Raw genomic sequence first — 14,978 nt, 5'->3', positions numbered from 1 at the left:
GGAGGTGCCGTCACTGAAGTCGAACCCCTGACCCAAGACTTACCTGTTGCTGATTCACCTGAGCACAAGGCAGGTTTAACCCTGCAGTTTGCCACAGGTTATCTGTGATGTCAAGTCACAAAAACGTCCAATAAAGCAAAAGTCCACTAAAATATACATTCTGTTTGAGCTTCATTATTTATGTGGATTTGGTAAGAAAAAACTAAACAATCAAACCCTGCTTCAAATGGTCTTCAGTTAGACAGTAGCATTCCAGTCTTTGATCTCTTGTGATAAGGTTTTTTTCATCATTAATGAAAAGGTGCAGTACAATGAATTTAAACCACATAAAAATGTGGGATGTGGAGACATGCCATTAAACCTCAGGTCTATAATATTAGCAAGGTGATTGCAAGTAAACAGAAGGCGTTATAAGAGTTAGTTTTGGTAGCATTGATGGTTCGGTCACCAGTCAGGTATCCATATACTCACAACTGTCTCTACATGATTAGTGAGCCTTCTAGTGGTGGTTTATGTCTAATACCACACGATGAGATGAAACTTGTCCACCTAGTGACTCCGGTCTTTTAGTGTCTCTAGACACAGGCACACAGTGCCGCTGCTAGCCATTTTGGTGCCCTAAGCATAACACTTTCTTCCGGGTGCGCGGCCGCCAACAGCTGACCAACAATAATGGAAATCGCAAGGTTTCATTAGCCATACCATAAACCTATTCATTTCAGTGTAATTTTGGCAAACCAGTACTGGACTGGTTTAGATTAATTGTTCAAATTGTTCATATTCATGAATTCATATTCACACATATTAACACCAGTTAATCACGTGTAAAGAATGCTGATATGAAATATGAAAACAACCAGTAGTCAATGTGGAAGAATCGTGATGTAAGATACTCTATTTGGGTTGGGACAGTAGCCTATGACCTTCAGTCGAGGCATGATGATCTCTCGCTAGAAGTTTCACCTGTTCGTGTTGGCGTAACAAATGCTTGTGGAGTCAAGTGCAGTTAAGAGGCGCTTGTCTCCAGGGCACAGATTACACTTAACTGTCATATTTTTCTCTTTTCACGGATAAAAAAAAAAGTCTGTGATTGGAATACGGGACTGGAGCTGTCCCTAACGGGACAAAACAAAATCACCAATAATTCGGGATGTCCCGAACAATTCCCCCCACAGGACTTTGTGCCGCACAGTGCGTAGTGCGTCGCCACTTGTTGTCTAACTCGATGTTCAAATTAGGCTAGTGTATAGTAAGTGATTCCATCTCGGCTAAGTCAAAAGCCTTCCCTTCAAACGACTCTTTGATGTAAAATATCAGACATCCTGAAATCTAAAGCGTTGACAAAGTGCATGTTAGTTAGTCATAGCTTCCCAGTGCATTGAAGAGGCCAATGCTTTAATTTTTCACGGAACAGGACCATAGGAATAACTTAAAGAAAACTATTTTTCATAGTGACATACGTGAATCTAACTGGGCCTACCCTATATAAAAATGAGTCCAATTGTGTGTGGCCTAACAGATATCACGTCGATTTCTGTTATTATGAATTCAAAGTAGGCTAACCTAGGCTATGTGTCACTGTTTGAAATACCGCAAATCTCCAAGTGAAATTTCTCACAACGATATTTTCCTTGGGACGCTGTAAACCTTTCAACATTTTTTTTTTTTTAAGCAATGACGTTTTACAGTCATATAGATGTCACCCACTGTGCTGCTCAAAGTACGCCTGAGCTGCCGCCAGTTGCATTCCTTATCAACACGGACTACAGGGCTGACAAACTGCTAGCATCCCAAAATCACTTAATTGAATGATTTGACCACAACCACCATGTGCTCATGCTGACCATCAGGGTTGATAGACCGAGCATCAGACCTACATTAGCGATATGTAGGCAATATGTTGGCCCTAGATGTAAGAGTAAAGGCAGACCTGTAAGCATTCATGGGTATTCTACCTTGATGGTAATGCGAGATATTTCTCAAGTATGCTGCCAGAAACTGCAGAGAATTTGAAGGAGCAACATTTCGTTTTTTTCTTTACATATGCTTGTAAAATGAAAACATTTCCATAAGCGCATTTCGTACAACTATAGCCTTCTAGAATCAGGGCTGGCGATTGCTATAGGCGAACTAGGCGACTGCCTAGGGCGACAAATGGTTTGGGGGCGCCCTCGAGTTTATTTAATACTAATTGTTATCAGTAGCCTAATATTATTTAGCCTTGTAGCAGTGGTGGCATTAATTGTAATTTATCTACTACAAGTTACATGGTCAGATCAAATGTTTTTGTACATTGCAACTATGTGGTAGGATGATAGAAATGACCAAATACAATTGTGTAACGAACCGCATGGATAAACTCTGTGTTTAAATTTAGCTGCAGGAGAAGGGACATCCAGTACTAGTACTCAAGGGGCCAGTAACACGCAGCCTGCATCAGGTGAGTCTATTTGATAGTATTTATTCAAACCACATCCATACTTCAAAGTACTATAGAAACATGTTAGCATGTATTAAATACAATAGCTTGTTTTCTTAAAGAAGTTCAACCACATTCATGATCATTTCACTTATTATTTTAAACACCCCTTGTCTTGCTATACAATATGCTTGAATACAGGTGAAGGGAAATCCAGGACCACATCAAGCACTCAGGGCACCAGTGAAACTACGCCTGCAGACACCACACCCTCCGCAACTTTGTTATCCAGGGAGAACCTACAGTATAGATCCTGCTGACTGGCCAGCCCTCTGTGATGCGGTAAGGACAGAGTTAGTTTGCAGAGGACCATACCGGCCAGTCCACACTTTACATTTCCAAAAAGAGAGGATGGGAGAAGCTGCCACCACAACCACTTCTACAGGAAATTAGTAAATGGGGAGAAAATCAAGATAAGTTGGCTTGTATATTCAAGGAAAAACAATACCCAGAAACAACTGTTCATCTTCTATTATTTGAGAAGGGGATATAACTACTAAGAACTCCAATCTTTTAATTTTGTAGTGGTACATACCAGATCCATAAAAGCACTTTTGTTTGTAGAGGGTAGGGTATAGAGGGTCATAATACGTTTATGGAGTTAATTTAATCCTAACTTTGAGTGTGTAATACATTATTTAAGATCATACAAATTTAAAGTTCTGAAACTATTGTGGTGTTTTTTGTCCATGCACCATTTATTGTTGAACTGCAATGCAGAATAGTAGAATTACAGTATAAGTGGGTGAAAAAACTGCTATGCAAAGTAAAGCAGTTAAGTTATTATATTTGTTTTCCGTGATGTTATGTGCAAAACTCAATCTCGCCTAGGGCAACCAAAGGGCTAGAGCCGGCCCTGACTAGAATGATGAGATAGTGGCTATCGCCTCAACAGATTATTGAAGACACGCATCAAATCAACATCCATGAATTCATGGCACAATTAAGTATAAAAGAGTATTCTGCTCTTATAACAGACTGGTGTCACGACTCGTTGTCTAACTCAATGTTCATACTGTATTAGGCTAGTGTATGCGATTCTACTTCGGCTGAATAAAAAGCTCAAATTAGCCTACATCCTGATATCTGCGTTGACAAAGTACATAAACTTCAGTCAGTCAAAGTTTATCAGTGCATAGAAGATTAAGCCTATGCTCTCATAATTGAAATTCAACTCAAAGGGCTAGCTCAGAAAGACACTAATACACAAGACTAAAATGACAGTTGAAATCTGAAATCTAAAACTCACTTGTCATTACCTGCACGATTTATGCTACAGTGGCTGGCCAACGCAAAAAAAACCTCAAATTATCTCGGGAACCATGATATGCAGTAGCACCTGATGCAGAAATATATCACGCTCTAATCTCGCAAAGATTCACAGCAACAAGTAAAGGTGCAGTCTGTTATATGTTGTGAAAGAAAATAAATGCTTCTAGACCTACAATCATGACACATCTAAGGTGTTGTTTTATACATTTGTTCAGAATTTAGACGGTATAAAACTGCCTGAAATATAGAAACAAAATGGAAAAGTCCCGTGCCTTTAGAGTTACAGCATCATCGTAAACCCAGAGACAGAGACACTTTAATTTTTTGACAACCTATACCCTACAAAGCACAAAAGGTTTTTAAGGATTATAGCAACCCCTGAGTGAAAATGCCTCACTAATGCAAACTGACCTTTAAAAACGCCTGCGGGAATACTGCAACACCCGAGGCCGAATTGCTGGGATATTTTTGAAGCCATGCCAGTGTACCCTACGGCTTTTGCATTTGTATAAAAAGGCTCAGTGTCCGTCTTCTCATCACTCCTGAGCAGCTCGAAGAAACATTAGCAGCCTCAACTCACAATGGCAACAACCTTCTCCAGCCGTGTGTCCATGTCCTCCGGATCATCCATCGCAGCCGGGGGTTCGTCTGGGCTCTCCCTGTCCGGAGGTGGAGCTCGCTTGAGCGTCATGAGGGCTGGTAGTGTCTACGGCGGTGCAGGAGGATCCGGAGTTCGCATCTCCAGCGCTTTCGGAGCAGGCGGTGGTGGTGGCGCAGGGTTCGGGTTCGCTGCTGGTGGCGGTGGTGGTTTCAGCATGGCCAGTGGTGGCGGCGCTTTCGAGGCAGTCATTGGCAACGGTAAATTCACCATGCAGAACCTGAACGACCGTCTGGCCTCCTACCTGGCCAAGGTGCAGAGCCTGGAAACGGCCAACGCCGAGCTGGAGCTGAAGATCAGACAGTTTCTGGCGTCTAAGATCGCCCCTGCTGCCCATGACTTCTCTGGCTACATGGTCACCATCAACGACCTCCAGGCCAAGGTGAGTGTTGCTAGGAGCCCAGTGACAGTGCAGAAATTAAAGGGTTCTTCTGAGACTTCTAATATGGCTTGTAAGATGTATGGACTATCTTAATTATTCTGAAGTTCATGTGATTGTAAAACCATAACAAGTATATAGCCTCATTTCACTGCCTGTTGTACAAGACCTAAATTCTTTTTCGTTTTTTTTTTACTTTAAGATTATGGCCATCATCAGTGTTAAAGGAGGAGCTGTGCTGGGTATTGACAACGCAAAACTGGCTGCTGATGACTACAGAGTCAAGTAAGTTTCAGTCCTTGTCTACTCTTTGAACATCATTTGATTTAATTGGTTATCAGCAAACAGCTTCCCCAGAGAGGCACTTCAGAAGAGGAAAGTTGAGGAAGTGCACAATGCCCTCTACAGAAACACATGCAACCCAGACCTAGACACACATTCTAGCACAGTATCCTGCACTCATCCTAGCACAGTATCCTGCACTCATCCTAGCACTGTATCTTGCACTCATACTAGCATAGTATCCTGCACTCATCCTAGCACAGTATTTTGCACTCATCCTAGCACTGTATCTTGCACTCATACTAGCATAGTATCCTGCACTCCTCCTAGCACAGTTTCCTGTCCGTTTTCTTTTGAGATGTTTATTTTAAATGCTTTTTTAAATTTCAGATATGAGGCAGAGCTGGCCATGCGCCTTTCCGTTGAGGCTGACATCGCTGGACTCAGGAGGGTGCTGGATGACCTGACCCTTGCCAAATCCGACCTGGCCATGCAGATCACAGGCATCCAGGAGGAGGTCACCTTCCTGAAGAAGAACCACCAGGAGGTTTGTTGTTTTTATTTACTCATTCATACAGTTTGTCCCTGTAGTCTTTGTTGTTGCCGTTTTTATTTCATTTTGTAGCTGTTTGAGCTACACACTTTCATGAAAAGTTATGCGGCTCCTCAAAATGCTGCGGAATGCCCCGCTGCGCGTCGGGTTCCTGTTCATTGTGACGGATGTAATTTGCGATACTGACAGACGGACTATACATAATCCCTTACATATCATCATCATCATTATTATGTCTTCCTTAGGATCTCCTAGTTCTTCGGGCACAAATCGGCGGCACAGTAAACGTGGAGGTGGACGCTGCTCCTCAGGATGACCTCACTGTCGTCCTGGCCGGCATCCGTGACCACTATGAGACTGTGGCTGCCAAGAACAGAAAGGAGCTGGAGGTCTGGTTCCAGGCAAAGGTGAGTAGGCTACATGAGCCATCCCACAGAACTGCTAACCTTGGAAAAAATTTGCTCCAGATCAGGACAGAAACTAATGTCTGCGTTTTATAGTATTAGAGTTAGTAAACAAAGGAAAGCCACTTACAAAAAAGTAAGTACCCAAATATTATTTACAACCACAAAAGATGCACTAAAGCAACTTGTCACATGTCAACATTGCTGCATCTTCTTCTCAATGTCTGTAGAGCGAAGCACTCAGCAAAGAAGTCATGACAAGCACAGCCACCCTCCAGACGTCCACATCAGAAGTCACATCCATCAGGAACACTGCACAGGCACTCCAGATCGAGCTTCAAGGCCTCATCAGCATGGTGAGTGCATGATAAAGTGAAGGGACTGAATGAACAGCGCTTTGCACTCAACATACATGGCTGAAGTACCCTTGAGCAAGGCACCTAAACCCCAACTGCTCCACAATCATAATTATCTGCAATATAAAAATCAGTACCATCACTGTACCATCAATATTTCAAATTAATGTTGCAATCCTATTTTTGTTGTATATTATAGTTATTGTTGAATTGAGCAATAATGGTCTTGGGTTAGACATCTAGGTGAATTACGGAAGGAGCTTTCTCTACCTGTCCTTATGTGTTTTAGCTCTGCATGAGCAAAGATAAAAAGCTATGACTTCCACAAACTCCTAGATGTCTGGAAGAAGATAGTTATTGCTCAAATCAACAATCAATATGAGACTATCTGATTTTTCTTCCTCTGTTTGTGTCTCAGAAAGCGTCCATGGAAGCCACTCTGCTTGAGACACAGACCCGCTATTCTGGCATGCTGGCCAGCTTCCAGATGCAGGTGAGCAGCTTGGAGGAGCAGCTTGGCGCTCTCCGCGGAGGCCTTGAGCACCAGGGCCACGAATACGCAATCCTGCTCGACATCAAGACCAGACTGGAGTTGGAGATCGCTGAGTACAGTAGACTGCTCGGCGGTGGAGCGTACGCTCACAGTCACATCTCGTAAGTACTGAGCTTGAATTGGGAGATTGAGTAACACAAACATATGTTTAAATTCGATGATTTATCTCGTGTTCTTACATCGTCTCTCCCCTTTCTGCCAGGAGCGCGTCCTCATATTCAGCGTCGACTGTGTCAGCAGCGTCGATGGTGTCAGCAGCGGCGGTATCAGTGGCAGTTGTAGAAGTGCCAGTGGTCACCACTAGAACCAGAGTGGTGACAGTGACTGAGGAGCTGGTTGATGGACAGGTGGTGTCTTCTTCCACTGCCTCCTCCGTCGTCGGTTCCTAAGGAGGTGCCGTCACTGAAGTCGAACCCCTGACCCAAGACTTACCTGTTGCTGATTCACCTGAGCACAAGGCAGGTTTAACCCTGCAGTTTGCCACAGGTGATCTGTGATGTCAAGTCACAAAGACTTCCAATAAAGCAAAAGTCCACTAAAATATACATTCTGTTTGAGCTTCATTATTTATGTGGATTTGGTAAGAAAAAACTAAACAATCAAACCCTGCTTCAAATGGTCTTCAGTTAGACAGTAGCATTCCAGTCTTTGATCTCTTGTGATAAGGTTTTTTTCATCATTAATGAAAAGGTGCAGTACAATGAACTTAAACCACATAAAAATGTGGGATGTGGAGACATGCCATCAAACCTCAGGTCTATAATATTAGCAAGGTGATTGCAAGTAAACAGAAGGTGTTATAAGAGTTAGTTTTGGTAACATTGATGGTTCGGTCACCAGTCAGGTATCCATATACTCACAACTGTCTCTACATGATTAGTGAGCCTTCTAGTGGTGGTTTATGTCTAATACCACACGATGAGATGAAACTTGTCCACCTAGTGACTCCGGTCTTTTAGTGTCTCTAGACACAGGCACACAGTGCCGCTGCTAGCCATTTTGGTGCCCTAAGCATAACACTTTCTTCCGGGTGCGCGGCCGCCAACAGCTGACCAACAATAATGGAAATCGCAAGGTTTCATTAGCCATACCATAAACCTATTCATTTCAGTGTAATTTTGGCAAACCAGTACTGGACTGGTTTAGATTAATTGTTCAAATTGTTCATATTCATGAATTCATATTCACACATATTAACACCAGTTAATCACGTGTAAAGAATGCTGATATGAAATATGAAAACAACCAGTAGTCAATGTGGAAGAATCGTGATGTAAGATACTCTATTTGGGTTGGGACAGTAGCCTATGACCTTCAGTCGAGGCATGATGATCTCTCGCTAGAAGTTTCACCTGTTCGTGTTGGCGTAACAAATGCTTGTGGAGTCAAGTGCAGTTAAGAGGCGCTTGTCTCCAGGGCACAGATTACACTTAACTGTCATATTGTTCTCTTTTCACGGATACAAAAAAAAAGGCTGTGATTGGAATACGGGACTGGAGCTGTCCCTAACGGAACAAAACAAAATCACCAATAATTCGGGATGTCCCGAACAATTCCCCCCACAGGACTTTGTGCCGCACAGTGCGTTGTTGTCTAACTCGATGTTCAAATTAGGCTAGTGTAGGCCTATAGTAAGTGATTCCATATCGGCTAAGTCAAAAGCCTTCCCTTCAAACGACATCCTGAAATCTAAAGCGTTGACAAAGTGCATGTTAGTTAGTCATAGCTTCCCAGTGCATTGAAGAGGCCAATGCTTTAATTTTTCACGGAACAGGACCATAGGAATAACTTAAAGAAAACTATTTTTCATAGTGACATACGTGAATCTAACTGGGCCTACCCTATATAAAAATGAGTCAAATTGTGTGTGGCCTAACAGATATCACGTCGATTTCTGTTATTATGAATTCAAAGTAAGCTAACCTAGGCTATGTGTCACTGTTTGAAATACCGCAAATCTCCAAGTGAAATCTCTCACAACGATATTTTCCTTGGGACGCTGTAAACCTTTCAACAATTTTTTTTTTTAAGCAATGACGTTTTACAGTCATATAGATGTCACCCACTGTGCTGCTCAAAGTACGCCTGAGCTGCCGCCAGTTGCATTCCTTATCAACACGGACTACAGGGCTGACAAACTGCTAGCATCCCAAAATCACTTAATTGAATGATTTGACCGCAACCACCATGTGCTCATGCTGACCATCAGGGTTGATAGACCGAGCATCAGACCTACATTAGCGATATGTAGGCAATATGTCGGCCCTAGATGTAAGAGTAAGGCAGACCTGTAAGCATTCATGGGTATTCTACCTTGATGGTAATGCGAGATATTTCTCAAGTATGCTGCCAGAAACTGCAGAGAATTTGAAGGAGCAACATTTCGTTTTTTTCTTTACATATGCTTGTAAAATGAAAACATTTCCATAAGCGCATTTCGTACAACTATAGCCTTCTAGAATCAGGGCTGGCGATTGCTATAGGCGAACTAGGCGACTGCCTAGGGCGACAAATGGTTTGGGGGCGCCCTCGAGTTTATTTAATACTACTAATTGTTATCAGTAGCCTAATATTATTTAGCCTTGTAGCAGTGGTGGCAATAATTGTAATTTATCTACTACAAGTTACATGGTCAGATCAAATGTTTTTGTACATTGCAACTATGTGGTAGGATGATAGAAGTGACCAAATACAATTGTGTAACGAACCGCATGGATACATTCTGTGTTTAAATTTAGCTGCAGGAGAAGGAACATCCAGTACTACTCAAGGGGGCAGTAACACGCAGCCTGCATCAGGTGAGTCTATTTGATAGTATTTATTCAAACCACATCCATACTTCAAAGTACTATAGAAACATGTTAGCATGTATTAAATACAATAGCTTGTTTTCTTAAAGAAGTTCAACCACATTCATGATCATTTCACTTATTATTTTAAACACCCCTTGTCTTGCTATACAATATGCTTGAATACAGGTGAAGGGAAATCCAGGACCACATCAAGCACTCAGGGCACCAGTGAAACTACGCCTGCAGACACCACACCCTCCGCAACTTTGTTATCCAGGGAGAACCTACAGTATAGATCCTGCTGACTGGCCAGCCCTCTGTGATGCGGTAAGGACAGAGTTAGTTTGCAGAGGACCATACCGGCCAGTCCACACTTTACATTTCCAAAAAGAGAGGATGGGAGAAGCTGCCACCACAACCACTTCTACAGGAAATTAGTAAATGGGGAGAAAATCAAGATAAGTTGGCTTGTATATTCAAGGAAAAACAATACCCAGAAACAACTGTTCATCTTCTATTATTTGAGAAGGGGATATAACTACTAAGAACTCCAATCTTTTAATTTTGTAGTGGTACATACCAGATCCATAAAAGCACTTTTGTTTGTAGAGGGTAGGGTATAGAGGGTCATAATACGTTTATGGAGTTAATTTAATCCTAACTTTGAGTGTGTAATACATTATTTAAGATAATAAAAAATGTAAAGTTCTGAAACTATTGTGGTGTTTTTTGTCCATGCACCATTTATTGTTGAACTGCAATGCAGAATAGTAGAATTACAGTATAAGTGGGTGAAAAAATTGCTATGCAAAGTAAAGCAGTTAAGTTAATATATGTTTTCCGTGATGTTATGTGCAAAACTCAATCTCGCCTAGGGCAACCAAAGGGCTAGAGCCGGCCCTGACTAGAATGATGAGATAGTGGCTATCGCCTCAACAGATTATTGAAGACACGCATCAAATCAACATCCATGAATTCATGGCACAATTAAGAATAAAAGAGTATTCTGCTCTTATAACAGACTGGTGTCACGACTCGTTGTCTAACTCAATGTTCATACTGTATTAGGCTAGTGTATGCGATTCTACTTCGGCTGAATAAAAAGCTCAAATTAGCCTACATCCTGATATCTGCGTTGACAAAGTACATAAACTTCAGTCAGTCAAAGTTTATCAGTGCATAGAAGATTAAGCCTATGCTCTCATAATTTAAATTCAACTCAAAGGGCTAGCTCAGAAAGACACTAATACACAAGACTAAAATGACAGTTGAAATCTGAAATCTAAAACTCACTTGTCATTACCTGCACGATTTATGCTACAGTGCCTGGCCAACGCAAAAAAAAAACTAAAATTATCTCGGGAACCATGATATGCAGTAGCACATGATGCAGAAATATATCACGCTCTTATCTCGCAAAGATTCACAGCAACAAGTAAAGGTGCAGTCTTATATAATTGTTTTATACATTTGTTCAGAATTTAGACGGTATAAAACTGCCTGAAATATAGAAACAAAATGGAAAAGTCCTGAGACACTTTCATTTTTTGACAACCTATACCCTACAAAGCACAAAAGGTTTTTAAGGATTATAGCAACCCCTGAGTGAAAATGCCTCACTAATGCAAACTGACCTTTAAAAACGCCTGCGGGAATACTGCAACACCCGAGGCCGAATTGCTGGGATATTTTTGAAGCCATGCCAGTGTACCCTACGGCTTTTGCATTTGTATAAAAAGGCTCAGTGTCCGTCTTCTCATCACTCCTGAGCAGCTCGAAGAAGCATCAGCAGCCTCAACTCACAATGGCAACAACCTTCTCCAGCCGTGTGTCCATGTCCTCCGGATCATCCATCGCAGCCGGGGGTTCGTCCGGGCTCTCCCTGTCCGGAGGTGGAGCTCGCTTGAGCGTCATGAGGGCTGGTAGTGTCTACGGCGGTGCAGGAGGATCCGGAGTTCGCATCTCCAGCGCTTTCGGAGCAGGCGGTGGTGGTGGCGCAGGGTTCGGGTTCGCTGCTGGTGGCGGTGGTGGTTTCAGCATGGCCAGCGGTGGCGGAGCTTTCGAGGCAGTCATTGGCAACGGTAAATTCACCATGCAGAACCTGAACGACCGTCTGGCCTCCTACCTGGCCAAGGTGCAGAGCCTGGAAACGGCCAACGCCGAGCTGGAGCTGAAGATCAGACAGTTTCTGGCATCTAAGATCACCCCTGCTGCCCATGACTTCTCTGGCTACATGGTCACCATCAACGACCTCCAGGCCAAGGTGAGTGTTGCTAGGAGCCCAGTGACAGTGCAGAAATTAAAGGGTTCTTCTGAGACTTGGCTTGTAAGATGTATGGACTATCTTAATTATTCTGAAGTTCATGTGATTGTAAAACCATAACAAGTATATAGCCTCATTTCACTGCCTGTTGTACAAGACCTAAATTCTTTTTCGTTTTTTACTTTTAGATTATGGCCATCATCAGTGTTAAAGGAGGAGCTGTGCTGGGTATTGACAACGCCAAACTGGCTGCTGATGACTACAGAGTCAAGTAAGTTTCAGTCCTTGTCTACTCTTTGAACATCATTTGATTTAATTGGTTATCAGCAAACAGCTTCCCCAGAGAGGCACTTCAGAAGAGGAAAGTTGAGGAAGTGCACAATGCCTTCTACAGAAACACATGCAACCCAGACCTAGACACACATCCTAGCACAGTATCCTGCACTCATCCTAGCACTGTATCCTGCACTCATCCTAGCACAGTATCCTGCACTCATCCTAGCACAGTATCTTGCACTCATCCTAGCACAGTATCCTGCACTCATCCTAGCACAGTATCCTGCACTCATCCTAGCACTGTATCTTGCACTCATCCTAGCACAGTATCCTGCACTCATCCTAGCACAGTATCCTGCACTCATCCTAGCACAGTATCCTGCACTCATCCTAGCACTGTATCTTGCACTCATACTAGCATAGTGTCCTGCACTCATCCTAGCACTGTATCTTGCACTCATCCTAGCACTGTATCTTGCACTCATACTAGCATAGTATCCTGCACTCATCCTAGCACAGTATCCTGCACTCATCCTAGCACAGTTTCCTGTCCGTTTTCTTTTGAGATGTTTATTTTAAATGCTAAATGCTTTTTTAAATTTTAGATATGAGGCAGAGCTGGCCATGCGCCTTTCCGTTGAGGCAGACATCGCTGGACTCAGGAGGGTGCTGGATGACCTGACCCTCGCCAAATCCGACCTGGCCATGCAGATCACAGGCATCCAGGAGGAGGTCACCTTCCTGAAGAAGAACCACCAGGAGGTTTGTTGTTTTTATTTACTCATTCATACAGTTTGTCCCTGTAGTCTTTGTTGTTGCCGTTTTTATTTCATTTTGTAGCTGTTTGAGCTACACACTTTCATGAAAAGTTATGCGGCTCCTCAAAATGCTGCGGAATGCCCCGCTGCGCGTCGGGTTCCTGTTCATTGTGACGGATGTAATTTGCGATACTGACAGACGGATTATACATAATCCCTTACATATCATCATCATCATTATTATGTCTTCCTTAGGATCTCCTAGTTCTTCGGGCACAAATCGGCGGCACAGTAAACGTGGAGGTGGACGCTGCTCCTCAGGATGACCTCACTGTCGTCCTGGCCGGCATCCGTGACCACTATGAGACTGTGGCTGCCAAGAACAGAAAGGAGCTGGAGGTCTGGTTCCAGGCAAAGGTGAGTAGGCTACATGAGCCATCCCACAGAACTGCTAACCTTGGAAAAAATTTGCTCCAGATCAGGACAGAAACTAATGTCTGCGTTTTATAGTATTAGAGTTAGTAAACAAAGGAAAGCCACTTACAAAAAAGTAAGTACCCAAATATTATTTACAACCACAAAAGATGCACTAAAGCAACTTGTCACATGTCAACATTGCTGCATCTTCTTCTCAATGTCTGTAGAGCGAAGCACTCAGCAAAGAAGTCATGACAAGCACAGCCACCCTCCAGACGTCCACATCAGAAGTCACATCCATCAGGAACACTGCACAGGCACTCCAGATCGAGCTTCAAGGCCTCATCAGCATGGTGAGTGCAGAATAAAGTGAAGGGACTGAATGAACAGCGCTTTGCACTCAACATACATGGCTGAAGTACCCTTGAGCAAGGCACCTAAACCCCAACTGCTCCACACTCATAATTATCTGCAATATAAAAATCAGGACCATCACTGTTATTATCAATATTTCAAATTAATTTTGCAATCCTATTTTTGTTGTATATTATAGTTATTGTTGAATTGAGCAATAATGGTCTTGGGTTAGACATCTAGGTGAATTACGGAAGGAGCTTTCTCTACCTGTCCTTATGTGTTTTAGCTCTGCATGAGCAAAGATAAAAAGCTATGACTTCCACAAACTCCTAGATGTCTGGAAGAAGATAGTTATTGCTCAAATCAACAATCAATATGAGACTATCTGATTTTTCTTCCTCTGTTTGTGTCTCAGAAAGCGTCCATGGAAGCCACTCTGCTTGAGACACAGACCCGCTATTCTGGCATGCTGGCCAGCTTCCAGATGCAGGTGAGCAGCTTGGAGGAGCAGCTTGGCGCTCTCCGCGGAGGCCTTGAGCACCAGGGCCACGAATACGCAATCCTGCTCGACATCAAGACCAGACTGGAGTTGGAGATCGCTGAGTACAGTAGACTGCTTGGCGGTGGAGCGTACGCTCACAGTCACATCTCGTAAGTACTGAGCTTGAATTGGGAGATTGAGTAACACAAACATATGTTTAAATTCGATGATTTATCTCGTGTTCTTACATCGTCTCTCTTCTCTCCCCTTTCTGCCAGGAGCGCGTCCTCATATTCAGCGTCGACTGTGTCAGCAGCGTCGATGGTGTCAGCAGCGGCGGTATCAGTGGCAGTTGTAGAAGTGCCAGTGGTCACCACTAGAACCAGAGTGGTGACAGTGACTGAGGAGCTGGTTGATGGACAGGTGGTGTCTTCTTCCACTGCCTCCTCCGTCGTCGGTTCCTAAGGAGGTGCCGTCACTGAAGTGGAACCCCTGACCCAAGACTTACCTGTTGCTGATTCACCTGAGCACAAGGCAGGTTTAACCCTGCAGTTTGCCACAGGTTATCTGTGATGTCAAGTCACAAAAACGTCCAATAAAGCAAAAGTCCACTAAAATATACATTCTGTTTGAGAATCATTATTTATGTGGATTTGGTAATAAAAAACTTAACAATCAAACCCTGCTTCAAATGGTCT

At 43.1% G+C, this 14,978-nt stretch overlaps 2 protein-coding genes across 2 annotated transcripts; both read left to right on the top strand.

Annotated features, from left to right (window-relative positions):
- Window positions 1–4,332: 4,332 nt before the first annotated feature.
- LOC308362271 (keratin, type I cytoskeletal 50 kDa-like) lies at window positions 4,333–7,325 on the top strand (the record flags this gene model as incomplete). The annotated part of the gene is made up of 7 exons (XM_080834845.1): window positions 4,333–4,791; window positions 4,991–5,073; window positions 5,461–5,617; window positions 5,869–6,030; window positions 6,258–6,383; window positions 6,802–7,037; window positions 7,139–7,325. 7 exons carry the CDS (start codon window positions 4,333–4,335, stop codon window positions 7,323–7,325), a joined length of 1,410 nt encoding a protein of 469 aa, XP_080690971.1.
- A 4,207-nt stretch (window positions 7,326–11,532) lies between these two features.
- Window positions 11,533–14,745, top strand: LOC308363012 (keratin, type I cytoskeletal 50 kDa-like; the record flags this gene model as incomplete). Its single annotated transcript, XM_080835767.1, has 7 exons — window positions 11,533–11,991; window positions 12,180–12,262; window positions 12,873–13,029; window positions 13,281–13,442; window positions 13,670–13,795; window positions 14,215–14,450; window positions 14,559–14,745. 7 exons carry the CDS (start codon window positions 11,533–11,535, stop codon window positions 14,743–14,745), a joined length of 1,410 nt encoding a protein of 469 aa, XP_080691893.1.
- Window positions 14,746–14,978: the final 233 nt, after the last annotated feature.

Source organism: Sprattus sprattus (assembly GCF_963457725.1).
Source record: "Sprattus sprattus genome assembly, chromosome: 3".
Taxonomy (NCBI): Eukaryota; Metazoa; Chordata; class Actinopteri; order Clupeiformes; family Clupeidae; genus Sprattus; species Sprattus sprattus.
The sequence above is the reverse complement of the archived record's forward strand: the minus strand, read 5'-3'. Positions and strand labels throughout refer to the sequence as shown.